The 15,324-nt window shown below is 42.5% G+C and overlaps 1 protein-coding gene across 3 annotated transcripts in view; it reads left to right on the plus strand.

Moving 5' to 3' along the window:
* ap3b1a (adaptor related protein complex 3 subunit beta 1a) overlaps positions 1–15,098 on the plus strand; it is a 57,649-nt gene extending 42,551 nt beyond the window's left edge. For all 3 annotated transcript variants that reach the window (XM_035626103.2, XM_035626104.2, XM_035626105.2), the window contains exons 23-27: positions 612–840; positions 4,020–4,104; positions 4,794–4,891; positions 6,736–6,874; positions 14,086–15,098. In XM_035626103.2, coding sequence (XP_035481996.2) covers positions 612–840; positions 4,020–4,104; positions 4,794–4,891; positions 6,736–6,874; positions 14,086–14,239 — 705 coding nt within the window. In that variant the 3' untranslated portion in view covers positions 14,240–15,098. The remainder of the gene's footprint in view (positions 1–611; positions 841–4,019; positions 4,105–4,793; positions 4,892–6,735; positions 6,875–14,085) is intronic.
* Positions 15,099–15,324: the final 226 nt, after the last annotated feature.

The raw sequence follows: 15,324 nt of genomic DNA on the forward strand, positions 1-15,324 counted from the left end.
AAAGCCCCTTTAAAAAGGCCTGCGCGCGGCAGGTTTGGCCGATGCAGGCACTTGTGCTTCTATTCATTAGGGGATGTTTTTATTCAGCCTGGTTTCACGGAGCATCATGCCCATTTGCATCTAACTGGGCTGATTTAGGACATTTCGTAAATGGGCTCCACTGTACCCTACAGAGTTAATGAAGGGAGGGCTGGTGGTGGTGTTTATCAGCCAACTCTCTGTCCCACTCCACGGAGAAGTGCTGCACTCTGGCTGCTGATTGGACATGGATTGCATGAATATCTGTGATGGAAAGACCGAAGATGCTTTGTATTAATTCTGTCCCCTTGTGAGGATGCATTTGCGCTGTAATGCGTAAGGCGTCCCCGGGTAGTGTGTCGATGTGGAGAGTGGGAGCTCCTGAGAAATGTTTTGCATGTACTGTTTTGTTTTTTTACTGCCTTCTCTACTTTTGCTCTCAGCCTATTTTTGTCAACACTGGTTTGTGGCTCACAGATCAATCCAGCTCTTTATTTTATAGCTCTCATATTCAAGAAGTTCAACTCTGCAATGTTTGATTGCGCAAATACCGCACAAAATCACACTCCCCTGTCTCTCATATGTACTTTTAGGTCACCACTCCATCTTTCGGCCCCGTGAAAACCTACGAGCTGCTCCACCATATGACGGGAAAAGGTCTCTCTGCCAAGTACCACTTCCCGAGGCAGCCGTGTCTGTACCAGCCCAGTATGGTGGCGGTGCAGGTCGTGCTGACCAACAGCTCGGACCACAGCTTGGAGGAGATCCATATAGGAGACCGAAACCCCGCGAGCCTGAACCTCCACTGCTTTAACACCATCGGTGAGTACAGGTGCCACACAGCTGAATTTCCCCACTCACTAGAAAACAATTAAGTACAAAAGTTTCTCTGTGTTTTCAGCAAATTCACTTGCTCATAATCCAAGGAGATGGTGAATATGACCTCCTTGAATCTTGTGCTTCCCTCTAGAAATGTGTAATATGAATAAAATCTTCTTTTGCAGTATTTTCAGTTGTATTTCCATGTCTGGAAATATTGTTATTATATATATTTATACTGTACACTATGTTTTTATTGCTAAAATCCAACATTGCTACAAATAAATCATGCTCAATGATTTTTTTTAACATTGCCATTATATGAAATATTAAAGGAATAGGTTCATGATAGTCTATATTCTTCTTCATCTTTTCGTATTGTCAACAAATCCAATGAAAACACATACTACTAATGCAGTATCTACTTATATCTCTAATACTAATTGGTGTTAATTTCAGTTAAATATGAAGCTTCTTTTTTTTTTAAAGCATAAACGTATATGTTCGTATATAAAGATTGACATCATTAGTAGGAACAAATAAGCTTGGGCCTGAAAACCACAGACGAGGTGTTGATTTTTCTTTTTCTTTATTTTTTGTATGGGGGTTTATTGCCATTAACATAAGTGTTTTTAATATCACCAGCCTATCCTTCTTAAAGGGATAGTTTCCCTCGTATCAACAGCATATCAGCATATCACCAAGTAATACCCCACATTACTCCTTTATTTGGAATAATAAAAAAAAATTGAATTAAAATGAGTATCATCCAAAGTGAATCTAGGGGTGATATTTGATCTTTTATTATATCAATATCTGCGTTATCATGCTAGCAATATATGGTAGGTGTGTTTTTTGTGCAGTATGTGGCTGTAGAGCTTCGTCTATTTTTTTCTCTTTATTATATGGAAAAAGCTGCTGGCCTGTTATCACTAACTTGCTGTCAGTCCTCACACACGTTGGGTCTAACTTCAGTGTGACCTCAGTTTAGTATTTTTCAGATTAAAGTTGTCATATTACACATTTGCTTCCCTCCAATACCACATTTATTTCAATCTGAACAAAATCGGATGTTATTCCCTGTCCTTCGGAATGGAGCTCTACCTTCACTATGATTGTTTTCTCAGACATTCATTAAATGATCATTATGATATCAAAAACCTATAGAGCTGATTGCTGTCAGCCCAGCAAATAGCCCTATCCTTATCCCGCTAATCCCTGTTCGTTAGTATCGATCAGGAGCGACAGACACACACAATCTCCATATTTCTTGTCACGCTGTTGTATGATCATTACGCTGAGTATAATATAGAACTGAGAACAGTGCTCCCTCAAGATTTTCTTTTTTCATGCGCGCGCACACACACACACACACACACACACACACACACACACACACACACACACACACAGAAGCAGTGGGTGGTGGAGCACATTAAAACTGTCAATTGCAGGCGATTGATTGGGGATTGAAGGAACTCAAGCAGCCAAACAGTGGCTAATTTGAATCGATCGAGCTTGGCTACTGTGAGCGGGCGGCCGGAGTTGATTTGGAGAAGTTGCAGACGATGAATACAGACAAAGCTTTACATTGTTAGATAAGGGATAACACACGGCAGGGTTTGTACTTAATAAGAAATATTGCACGGTGCATGTACGAGGTGCTGTATTTTCCATTGCTGCAAGTCTCCGAGTGAATTGTTATCAAACCTGTAATTTAACTGTTTAGGTGAGTTAGTATTTGTGATTTGCGCACCGTTTTTGTCCTAGTACATCAATTAACAAATTAACTAATCTGTAACAGCTAGTAACTAACAAGTCATCTGCCTTTAATACTTATACACCAAAATATCATCATATCTCTTCCGTAATAATAAAGAAATCATGGTGACGTTACAAGAAGACTGACAGAAAGAGACATGAGCAGTCAGTATTATGACACAGGCTGCAAACATTATCGTCGTTAAAAATGAGTCGTTAAAAATGATCTGTTGTAAACGTCCATCACAGTTGACGTGCTTGACTTCATCCTTCAATTTAGATGTACCATACTTGGAGAGGTTGTGCACACACTGTGTAATGAGGGATTATTACAGACATTTTAGTGATGTAGATAATCTGGATAAACATTTCAAAGTCTGATTGGCCGACTGCTTGTTTTTCTTGAGACACTGCTGTTGCAGTATTCCCAAATATCTTAAACCACATCACACGAAGCTGTGATAAGTGATGACATTTTAGTTTCTGAAAAATCTTTCTGAAGCAGAGCATAAGACCATGCAGACCTGCATGTGCCACAGAGTGGGTTTGTATGTTACTACGTAGAACAAACATTCAAACGGCGAAAAAACAGATGATTGTTACTTTGCAGTTTGAATATGAGTCTTCAGCCACTTGTTGAATCCTCACACCTTCAATGACATTGTTCGGATTTATTCATAAAGTACTTAAGACTTCAAGATGGCAATTCGAATTTGTTCATCTTGACAAAGACGGTAAAACCCCATAAAGTCTGTTAGAGAAGCTGTGAAGGCTGGACTGGAATGGAGTCCATGATGGCTCTGTTTTCAGACGGTTTCCTCTGGAGCCTCTGCTCTGGCTGTAGAAAGAGTTATACAGTAAAGTAGCCCTGCTCCACGGAGAGAGAAACACACGCCGACTGGGGGAGCGAGGAGGATGTTTCTGTATGTCTGTGTTCTTCTCATCCTTAACCCTCCCCCTCCCCCTCCTCCTCCTCCTCCTCCTCCTCCTCCCCGGGCATTCAGCTGTCCGGACTCTCTCTTCAGCGTTTTTTGGCTTTACTTAACACTCTTTCCAACTTGCGTTTCGCCCCCCACCCCGTCTATCTCCTATACCCCATCTCTCTTGATGCTGATGCCCTCTTTGACAAGGCAGTCGGTTGTTTTGGAAAAATGCTAGTCCTTCATGTGTTCCCCTCCGAAGCAAGAGGTGTGGGGAATGAGATTGAAGGATAGATTTCTCACACACGGTGGCCTTGCTTTGTGAAGTAGAAAACACAAGTGGTGTGGATGCCTGTCTGTTCCACTCTGCTGCTGCCCACCCTCCCCTCCCTCCACCTCCACCACCTCCTCCTCCTCCCTCCCCACGATGCACACTGTGCCCTTGTCACTCACTCTTCCTTTTCTCCTTTCGTCTTTTCCTCCTCTCTTTTCCATTCTCAGAGCGGCTGGAGCCAGAGGCCTCGGTGACGGTTTCCATGGGTATTGACTTCAGCGACTCGACACAAGCAGCCAACTTCCAGTTGTGGTAAGACAACGTGACATCCATTCATATCAAGTCAGGTGTATTTTTTTCCTCTCAGACTGGTGTACATCTTTTTCTCTACATATTCCCTGCGACAAATCTCATTCTGTCTCCAGATTCACCATCATATTTTCTCTTCTCTTTAGTCTTTGCATCCTCTTTTCCCTTTCCCCCCTTTCTCTCATCTGCTCTTTGTTAATTCTCCTTTTCCTACCTGCTATGTACCAGCACTCCCAGGTGAGACATCAGCCACAATTGATCCCTGGTTCACTGGGATAACAATTATTCCTGCAGTAATCAGCCCCAGCCCAAATCAACCTGCAGAATGTTATTGGCACCGCTGCTCAGCCGATCAATAACCTTATCAGAAAATCTGTTCGGGATGGGGGAATCAATCCGGCCCAAAATGCCTTTCACAGAGCATGGTGTGCAAAGCAATCAGAAGAGAAACATTTAATACACAAACAAAGCATAAATACACACACACTATATGAAGCTTGTCGTTCTCCATTCATTCAGATTAAAATTAATTTGAAATACACGGCTGAAGAACAAGTCGTAATTTACAAGAATCCTGCTGAGCTCTGAAGCCTAAACAGACTTCCTGTGCCTGCATGGGCCAAACTAACTGAAAATGTGTGGTATGCTATAAGTAAATTATTGTTGTAATAAACTCTTTTTTTCTCCCTCAGCACCAAGGACGACCAGTTCAGTGTGTCCATCCAGCCTGCCGTAGGAGAGCTATTTATGCCCATTACCATGACCGAGCAGGACTTCTCCAAGGAGCAAGGTGAGTTGAGATTCCCTGTGGTTAGAGATCATCATAATTATCCCAACATTTAAACCTGAGTTGTTGTTCTACCAATTCAAAGTCACAGAGCCTGCTCTGACCCGTTCATTCCATCATGAATATACACATGGCCATTTAATAGCAAGAAAATGGAATTTTCACTGCTCAATGGTAGAAACCTGCATTGGCGTTTCTGAGCTGCGGTTTCTTGTCATCAGCCCACATGTACACGATTCTGAAATCTGCAATGACCTTATATCAGCCAATAAATTTGTCTTGGTGGATTAATTGGTGTAGCTCTAGTAATTGAGGAAAGTGTCACACTGTGTGTCTGTATTGCTGTTTTGAGTGTTCGGAACAACAATGGAGATTTATGGCACACAGAACTTAATCAGGCAATTGATACACTGACCATACTTTTTTGAGTGATCAATTCATTGTTGGTTTTAGTCTTTAATTTCTCATGATTAGAAACATATATCACATCACCAGACCTATTACCTAAAGGTCATTGAATTGTTACACATCTAAAATACATTTTTTTCAGACCTAATAGCAATCTCCTTTTAAAATGAAAATTTAGAGAGTCTGTGTTTTTCTTCTTTATTGTCTGCGGTATTCATGAACGATTTCTATAAAGTAATAAAACTCAAATCTTAGTAAGGCTCTAATAAACATTTCCTCACCCTGGTCATCAAGGCAACATGAGTTGCCTCTTACGAAGCACTTAGTGATATTTTGCACAGACATACAAAGCACACGCACCTGCAGAGCTCCGCACTGTGGTGGCCATTGAGAGCTGAGAGCCTCCTCATATCTTTGCCATCATTGCGCTCTTAAAGTGCCTTCTGAATGCTGCGTCTGCCTTGATTCATCTTCATTCGCTGTCAAGTTGTTTTGAGCTCTGCTTAAAAAGAGGCGGATTGAACAAAGAAGAACAACTTGCTTTGCCGGACCCTTCTCTCTTGAGCAAGTTGCTGCTTTATACCAATTGAGTGGAGATAATTCTTTAAGTTAACAGGTTTTCATCATAATTGCCTTTAAAGGGGCAGTAAGCGATGCTAAAGCAAAACACGTTTTGTATAAATCAGCAAATATTTCCTCACCGTCCGCTAGCTGTTGGTTCTGTGTGCTCACGGGAAAAAAAAATCTGGGTTTTCGGCTCAACCCAGGCTCTGCATTTTCGAAAACAAAAGAAAGGGTGCAGGCTGCACCACACAACAGTGCGAGTGGAGTTTCTAAACATGACTTGTCGACACCTTGAGAGCCGTGTTGGCGGGTGGCGCTGCAACGTCGCAGTTTTGGCCTAGCGGTCTGTGCGTCGGTCTCTCATTCCCGAGATCCCGAGTGCGCGGCCCGGCCAGAGCAGAAAATTACAACAGCAACAAAGAGAGAAACTAGATTTCTCCTAAATGGGTTCCTGCCCCTTTAATATCTACCGAAATTGTGCAAATTTAGGGCTACTCTTTTTTACCCCTAAAATCCTTGCTCATTACTTACAGCACATGAACTGGTCCTTTTCCTTCAGTATGTTTTTTTCCCAACTCTATTTTGCATTATTGATAGATGCACTGTTTTGTTTAGTAATAATCAAACTCTATTTTATCATGTTTCATCCGTGTCAGCCCAGAAACAAGACCCAAAAATACTCTTTGTACAGGAAGTTAATGGATGTTTAGCTGACTGTGGAGTTGTAATTTTATTCATGCTGAAATAAACATACAGTCATACATTTGGTCTTGTATTAAACTGGACAAATATGTTGAATTTATTGTGGTAACAGAAATAAGCTTCTGTTTGTGTAGGTTCCTGTTTCTGCAGCTAAACGTTTTGCATCTCCTCAGGTAAGCTCCTGGGCATGAATGAGACCTCAGAAACCATCGCCATGGCAACAGCAAATACCTCCAGCCAGGCCATCAGCAAGCAGGTCCTGTCTGTGGCAAATGTAGGAGTGGTTTCGTCCACCCAGAACAACATCCACAGGTGAGATGTTCAGAAATGTAATATTTTCTGTCATGGGGACTTAATTGTGTGTTGTTGTTTTTTTGAGTTTTCAAGGCAGCTGTTTACAATTTCTATTGGAAAGGTACACTTGTAGGTCAATGAAGAAAGTAGGGAGGATTTCACAGTCAATGACGGTAAAATTTGGTTTAGAAACTCATGTTTCAAATGCTGGAGCTCTGTTATATATTCATCCAGTCAACCCACTTAAACTGCCTTCAGCTTGTTTCTCCGACTGGTAAAATGTTTATTATTGTTCATTAGTTCGGGTGGTTTTCAGCACATTCAGGTCACATATTTAATCATTATTGTTGCCATGCAGTAGTCATGCTGCTTGTTTTATATGTTTTTTTAAATGTGCTGCTTGTGTTTGACTTATTTAGTTATAGATCTGGCCAAGAAAATGGTGTATTTTAGGTTATTTTGAAACAGTGTCACTATCACAGTTTTTCCACTCGAGGGAACTGACAAAGTGAATATGTCGTCTGTAAAATGCCTCAGTACATACTGCAACTTAGTCACAAATGTTTGATCACTAAATCTAAAATTCTTGTTTATCTGGATGTGTTCAGTTTTAAGAAAGAATGTTGTTGACATATTCCTATTGGATTTCTAAAACTCTCAGGTATTGGTTTTGGTATCTGCCATGGTTTGGTCAGGCTTTATTTACAATTTTGCATATAGACCTTTTCCTCAATATCAAATAGTTATGATCATTATTAATTTGCTATCTATTTATAGTTCTGGGAGCTTTATAGTCTTGCCTACCAGGCTATGTTGTAAATATTGTCTCATGTTGTCCTGTGAGATTTGACCAAAATTTAAAAAAAAAAAACAACAACATACAACTTTAATAGAACAGTATGACATTTTGGTAAATATATGTATTGTTGCTTTATAGTGGAGACTTAGAAAAGAAGCTTGATACTGTTCTGTCTATTTGTTAACAAACAGAACATTTCAGCCTATAGACTTGAAAGACTTCACTTGAAAAACATCAAAAAGGCATTGTGAAGACAACAATTTTCTGTTTCACAGCGGTTTATGTATTGGCTGGGGGTATTAAATTACTGGAGTTTGTACTGGTTACTAAACTAAGCCAACTTCTGCCTTTAGCCCAAGATACAGATATGTGGTGGTATCAATCTTCTCGTTTAACTCTCCTCCAAAAATTAACGAAGCACATTTTCCAAATTCATAAACTGTTCCTTTAAAACTAGAACTTTTCTCATGTGATGAGTTGAACCTGTTTTGAATCCCCAAAGTCAGTTCAGGCTCAAGGTTGGTTTTATTTTCCGGTTCAATTCAGGTTCAAGACTGTGGTGCGTGTGATGTAGTGTGACAATCGCGTTCAGGCACTCTTTGTTACCCAGCTCATTTTGTCTGTGATAAGTCACTGTAATACTCTAATAATGTGGGACGTGTCACTGTGTCAAGTAAACGTTTAAATATATTCTACTTTTATTGAATCTCTTGAGTCCTGTTGGGATCTCACTTTCATGAGAGACCATGCATTTTCTTGCATGCAAAAACACTTACTCAACCCGATAGTGACTTTGTGTATGATATAAAATGCTTATATCAGAAATGATGGTAACAACAAAAATCACACTATTCTGTGAGTCGCAAACGGTTTTATATGTTGACTAAGATGAATGTGCCTGGGTACATGTGCCAGTCATAATTGTGTTATATTTGGAGTTGCAGGTATCGGAGAGTGTGAAGTGCCTGTGCTCCTGCTCACCCTCACACATGAACACACACACACACACACACACACACACACACAACGCACACACACACGCACACACACACGCCGGGGGAATGCCCTGAGAAGCCTGGCTGTGTAATTGGTGTACACAGAGTGTGCTAATGAGCTTCCTCCTCTGTCACGCACACCCGAACACCTGATAGATAATTACACCTCCCTCTCTCCCTCTGTTTCCTGCTCTGTCTCTCTCTCTAACTTCATCCCTGCACCCCCCCCCACCCCCCATCTGTCTCTCCCTCCGCGCCGCTGTCTCTCTTTCACTTCCTCTTTGTCTTTCACTCCATCCTTCTGCACCATGATCTGTCCTCCTCCTGCTCGTCTCTCGCCCCCCCCGTCTTTGGTGATCATTTCTGTATAGATTTGGGCTGCAATAGAGGATGTAGGAGACTGGGACAACGAGGAAGTCAGGTTGGGTGGGGAAAAAAAAACTAAGGAGACCCTAGCAAAAGGGCACAGAGAGCGGAAAGAGTGGAGATCAATGTTAGCCAGTGGGAGCGGCTGGCATCCAATAAGCCCATACTTCATTCAGAATAACCAATAACTCAAATGACTCCAGGCCATCAATCTCTCTACTGCCTCTGTGACGGCTAAAGAGGACGACAGGCTCCCAATGTTACCCTATAGTCTTTTGATAATAATAAACACGCGCTCTCATATTGTGTGGTGGTGTCCATGCCATTTATTGGAAATGATGCAGTTCTTCACCAACACATTGTTCAGTGTTTGTCTCCTCAGGCGGAAGTGGCAGGTTTTGACAGTCTCGCCATTGAGAGGTGAAAGCAAAGAAAGCAGGGTAGTGTGCCCTTTTGTGTGTTTCATTTGTCCAGATCGTTTTTCAAGTTCCTCTACATCTTGTCCATCTGTTGATTTCATTTGGTGCCAATAGGCTCTGGATATTTGATTCAAGGTGATCGAAGAATTTACTGACACAATTATAGTTTTGTTTTGATTAGAGCTGCATCGTTGATAAGCGGAATAGACTGATCTGCAACAATTTTGCTTATAGATGAGTCGTTTTAAAAGCAAACGTATGCTCTTTTAAATAAATTCAAATAGAGTATAGAATAGTGACAAATAGTTACATATGAAAAACTTGATCCAGGGATTTTTCTGCTTAATAATGATAATAATATAGACTGATGATAATTCAAAAGATTAATCAATTATCAGAATGGTCGTTGATTTATCGACTTTATTTGTTTATCTATCAATCGACAATGGAAAAAACAAACTAGTCCTTTCAGCACCTGTAATAATTTCCATCATGGTGTCTGTTGCGTATTGCTGCTGCACACACTTGTGCTGAGCAGAGTGATCGATCTGATCGGATACACCCACTGATAGCTTATTGTGGAGGTCACTCGTCATTAAACGTGACGCGGGGTGACCTCCGTCCAGTCCCCCCAGAGTGGGGGCCGTGCCCTCGGAGGCGTGGGGGTTTGGGTTTAATGCAGAAATAATGGATGGTGTTTCAGTATGAAGCCTAAAAAAAGGATAAAGTTCATGATGCGTATTATGTGTGCTTTAAACTGACCACCGTTACTTTATGTCATAGGCTGCAGCAATGTATTCCGACACAGGTTTGGTTAAACAGAGCAAAAGCCTGCCCCCCACCCCCCACCCCCCCTGCACCACTGCACTCCCCTTGTTTATCAGCAGGGCGCAGCACTGCTTTTCCCTTAACAGGCGTCGAGTGCGAGCGGAGGGGGGGACGCCACAGAAACACCGAAATTGATTGCTGGAAAGGAGGATGGCAATAAATCAAGCAGGAAAGCAAATGTAGACAACGCTGTTCTTGTTTATGTCTAAACAGGCGGAATAGAATAAATGTGCTCTATTTTTCAGTCCGTTTGAAAGCAAATTTGATCGAATTTTGCATGCATTGCCAATCCCTCTGGTTAGAGCCTAATTTAAAAAAAAAAAAACACTGAACCCCTCGATTTATAAGCTATACTTTCCCTTTACTTTACATTTTGATATAATCAAATTATGTTTTGGGGTTTTTTTACATTGTGAATTTTCCCCTCTGTCTGTGTCTAAGTCAAATTTGTATTCCTATTTCAAATTTAATTGACTGTCATTCATGAGCAAACTAATTAAATGTCTGGTCTCTCCCATCGGATATTGCTTCGCAGACACTGTGGCATATGATCCATCTTCAGATTATATGAAATGCACCATGAAACGGATGTAATGTGCGTTATTTTCAGACAACAATGAAGATGCAATGTGCAGTCACATTAACACGTGTATCTCAGTTACACGCGTTTTTCCTGAAGCACTTGAGTTAAATTCTCATCTCCTCTTCCCATCATGTCCCCTTTCTTCTTCAGCCTCTGTCGTCCGTGTGTCCTTTCATACCGTTCACGTCCGCCCGCCCTTCGAGTGCGGCCCTGTGGTGTGTATATCCGTATGGGCCGAGCTCCGGAGATGTGTGAAGGGTTCCTGCTTCTAATTGGGGCTAATGGCTCTGGCCATCTGCCTGGTCTGAGCCCGCTTGCATGTGTTCGGCTCCGCTCTGGCCTCGCTCTGGCCTCGCTGACCAGTCAGTTGAAGGACACTCTTCCACTTGTCCATCTGGCCGAGAACAAGGATGGAACAACTGCACCCTGCTGCAGCCGTCATCGCGCAGTCTCAGCTTTTCCGATTTCAGTGAAAACATGAAGCGGTTTGATCGTTTCCAGCGAAACAATAGAACATGGGTGAACGTTTACTCGTGATGCCGGGGGGGGGGGGGGGGGGGTGTTCGTGTGCAGTGCTGTGGGTTAAGTCCCGCATTCTCTGTAGCTGAGCCGAAACCTCAGCGGCCCATGTCTTATCTGTGTGAGGGTGAACGCAAAGGTGAAGCCCACTTTGTGTTTGCAGTGGCAGGGTGGAGGGGAGGCAGATGGCACACACAGGCTCGCCTCACTGAGGAGAATCACAGATAATTGGAGAGTGATGCTTAACCGCAGCCCTGCCGATCGATGCCAATCCGCCTGCTCTAAGTCCAGGGGTTATGCTTTTCTTTTCTTTCCATACACTGCAATTAATCCAGTGTTTAGCCCAGTATGTGAAGAGTGCGGGAGAATACCAATGACCCGTTTAAGGCCCCCGCTTGTCCTTAATCTTTCCCATCTAGTCCTTAAAAATGCACTGATGTTGTGTTAGACCTGGATGTGATTTGCAGCTGGTCTTTGCATCTGGTCGCGCACGAACAGCAAAAGAAGGAAGAAAAAAAAAAAAAACCCCGCTCGGATATCAAACACAATCAAAACACGTTCCTGTTTCTCTGACTCACTCTTATTCCATCACATGAACAAAAGCCCACGGCAGCGTCTCCTGAGACGAACTGAAAGCAGCCTCGGGGTAGTGTTAACTGGCTGTGTAAATGATAGATTTATATCCTAAATCCATTAGCAAAGCCACAGGGACCACATAGACACCTTAAGTTGTTGACAGAGGGGGGCAAGGGGAGGGCCGAGGGAGCTGGACAAGAGACACGGGCCACGTTTATGATTGCGTGTTCAACAGCACATAAACAGAGACAGGAAAAATAGGTAGGGCTTCATTTTGGCTGTGCCCCGGCACAACAGCAGGCACATCCTGGATTTCTACAGTTAGCAATTTGGAATAATACACAACCCCTGAATAATTTAAAGGAGCGTGAGCAGAGCAAAGAGTTTGTGTTTTTTCTAAGAGAAATTAATCCTCTTCTAGAATGGCTTGTGTTTCCTGCTGAAGTGGCTAATATTTTAATTAAGCCAGAGGAGGACTCTCTCTCGCCTCCCTGAGAGCTCCCTGATAAACTCCCTTCCCTCTGTTGATGGTAATTTAGCAGGTCCCGTGAGACGCACCCAGACACACTGGGTTTGTGAGCCAGCACCGATTCATTGTGTATGCATGTACACCCCCCCCCCCATCTTTAACGTGTGTGTGTGTGTTAATTGGTGGACGTGCTAGTTGCTCCCGCTGTGCAGCACAGGGTTGTTGGGCTCTTGTGACAGCGCCTGTCCACAGGCCCGTCCTGTGGGGCCTCTTCACCAGTTTTAGTCAGGCCTAAGTGGGGCTCTTTGTGGCCTGTTTGTCAGGCCTAAGCAGGCTACCGCGGGGGGTCTTTGTTGCCGGGATGTAGTGCTAAATGGAGGCAGATGGCCGGGAGTTAGCCACGTGAGGCTCCAAGACGCAAAGGATGGGAGAGGGGGCCCAGCTCAGCTCTGTCACCCTCAAAGAGGGTCACAGTGGGTCATAGCCCCTGTCTGCCTCTTGTTAGCACTCTCAATGGGGACCATGTGCGCCCAGATTTGCCCCTGGTCCGGAGGGACGGTATCCATGGAAACAAGGGGGATTCGATGGCCCAGAGGGAGCTGGTGGGACGGGGCATCCCCCATCCCAAGGCTCCCACACACTCATAGACACCCACAGTCCATAAAAACAGGCTAAACTGTGATTGACTGGCATGAAGGGCGTGTCTCAGCCCTAATGGCTCTTTAGTCAGTTGGAATAATAGACTGTCGGTGGCTCCGCTCTCTATATTTCCTGTCACATCACTTTCCTTCTTTGTCTCAATTGCTAATTTAGGGTAATTACAAGGTGTGAGGTGTTAGACAATTTTCTAATGTGAGGATTAATGGGTGTAGGTGAGAAACGTGAGTTAAGTGCATATAGGTCTATGTTATTTCTGAGCTGCCTCATGTTTCACATCAGTGTTTTATGAGAATTATGTGAAAGCAGACATTTTGGTAGAATCTATCACTGATACAGCGGTTCAGGCAGTGGTAATTAAAGCACATTTTCTGTATAACAAGATTATAAACAGAATATGATAAATATTTAATAGAAATAATGACAATCAATGTACAAAGTAGTCTCATTCTGCTAGAGAGTTTTTTATTTCTTAAATAGCATCAGATACCTGACACCAGCTGTAACAATCATTCTGTCCACTAATGATAAATTGCTGAAATGTGCTTTTCCATTTCCATGACACCTATTTGCCTGCTTCAGCCAGGGTGATGGACGTGCACCTTTTTTTTCAAGATTTATTTTTTGAAGACATTTAAAAAGAAAAGAAAAAAGAAAAATAATAATTCACCTAAAATGTTGCTGACATCTTGATGGAAAAATATTTTTTTTAATTACGCTTAGTGGTAAAGAATCATACCAGATCAGATATTTCGCCATAGTTTTAAATATATCTCTCCCTGAGATTTATCCCCAAGTACAATGAAGGTGAATGGAATTTTGTCTGAGGCTCACCACATTGGATCCCTCTGTCCCTGTGATTTTAGGTAAATTCCAGAACATTTTTGTAGGGATTATTTCTTTGGCCAGAAATTGTTCCAAGAAATTTAAACTGCCATAAGGCCAAACCTCAGTGCAGGTCGATGTGGGTGTGTCCCGGAATCTGATGAAGCTGACCCGTGTGATCTCATCCCTGCAGGTTTGCCGGGAGGACGGTCAGCAGTGGAGCCCTAGTCTTGGTGTCGCTGGAGATGAAGGAGTCCTCATCTGCCCTGCTTACCATCAACACGGAAAAGAGCGTCATGGCGTCCATGTTGCTCCGAGACCTCAAACAAGCCCTCGCCCAAGCATAGAGCTGCCAAGCCCCACTCCTTCAAGGTTCTATTAGTAAAGGTAAAGGGGAACAAAACGTACATAAATATTTCATACTTTTTATTTCTGGGTTTTGGGACAATTGACAATTGCTTGTGTGTGCTCACAGAGAACGAACAGGTAACTCTGGCAACTATAACAGCATTTCTTCTTATTATGGTCTGCCACTTTGGAAAGGATTGTCCTGAACTACATGAATAACTTTGCTGAAATAAAGCATTGATCCCCTTTAGAACACACCGAAGACATCAAATGTGATAATACAGTTAGCAAATGTGTCACTGCCCTCGACCACTCCTATTCGACCTTGTCCTTCACAGGTCGCAACCTAAACATGACATAACCCCGTGGTAAAAAGTACGATTTCATGCCATTATGGTTTTTTACCAAATATCATCATGTACAAATATTTGGGAGAAAGAATAAACTGCCCAGCGCCATGGGCCAAATATTCGAGCCCTGTTTAATGTCTTGAGAAATCGAGATACTCCACTAAGAATTAAAAGTATACTGTAGATGTCTGCCTGAGCCAAGAGACCCTGTGTTCACATTGATGAACTTCCTTAGTGCCAAAAAAAAACCAGAAAAGCAGTGGCATTTCAACCCAACTGATCATTGTCATCAATTCATAAACCTTTAGAAACCAAACAAGACTCTGTGCCTGATATCGTTTTACATTCCAACCTGGAAACTGCCCCGGAATCACAACTGTTAAAGTGCCTTCCACATTGAACTATTGGTATTTAGAATACCAAACCTATACATTAGATTTAAATCAACAAGGTGTTTTTATCTGTGTCACTGTAGCTGAACAATAAAAAGTGAACTTAATAAAAAGAATAATCCCTTCTTTTTTTTGTGGTAACGCTCTTCAGTTGGATTTGAGGGGATTTAGCGACTGTGTCACTCCGACGTCTGTGCTGGGATGTATTGTCATTTAGCTGAATGTGGCTAAAACACAAAAACGGAAATGGCGAGCTCTGTGGCAGGCGGAGGCACAAACTGTGTACTGACGACATCATGATTTCAATAAGTCCATCGCTCCACCTGCTGACGTACTGTACGT

This window comes from Scophthalmus maximus, chromosome 2 (assembly GCF_022379125.1).
Source record: "Scophthalmus maximus strain ysfricsl-2021 chromosome 2, ASM2237912v1, whole genome shotgun sequence".
NCBI lineage: Eukaryota > Metazoa > Chordata > Actinopteri > Pleuronectiformes > Scophthalmidae > Scophthalmus > Scophthalmus maximus.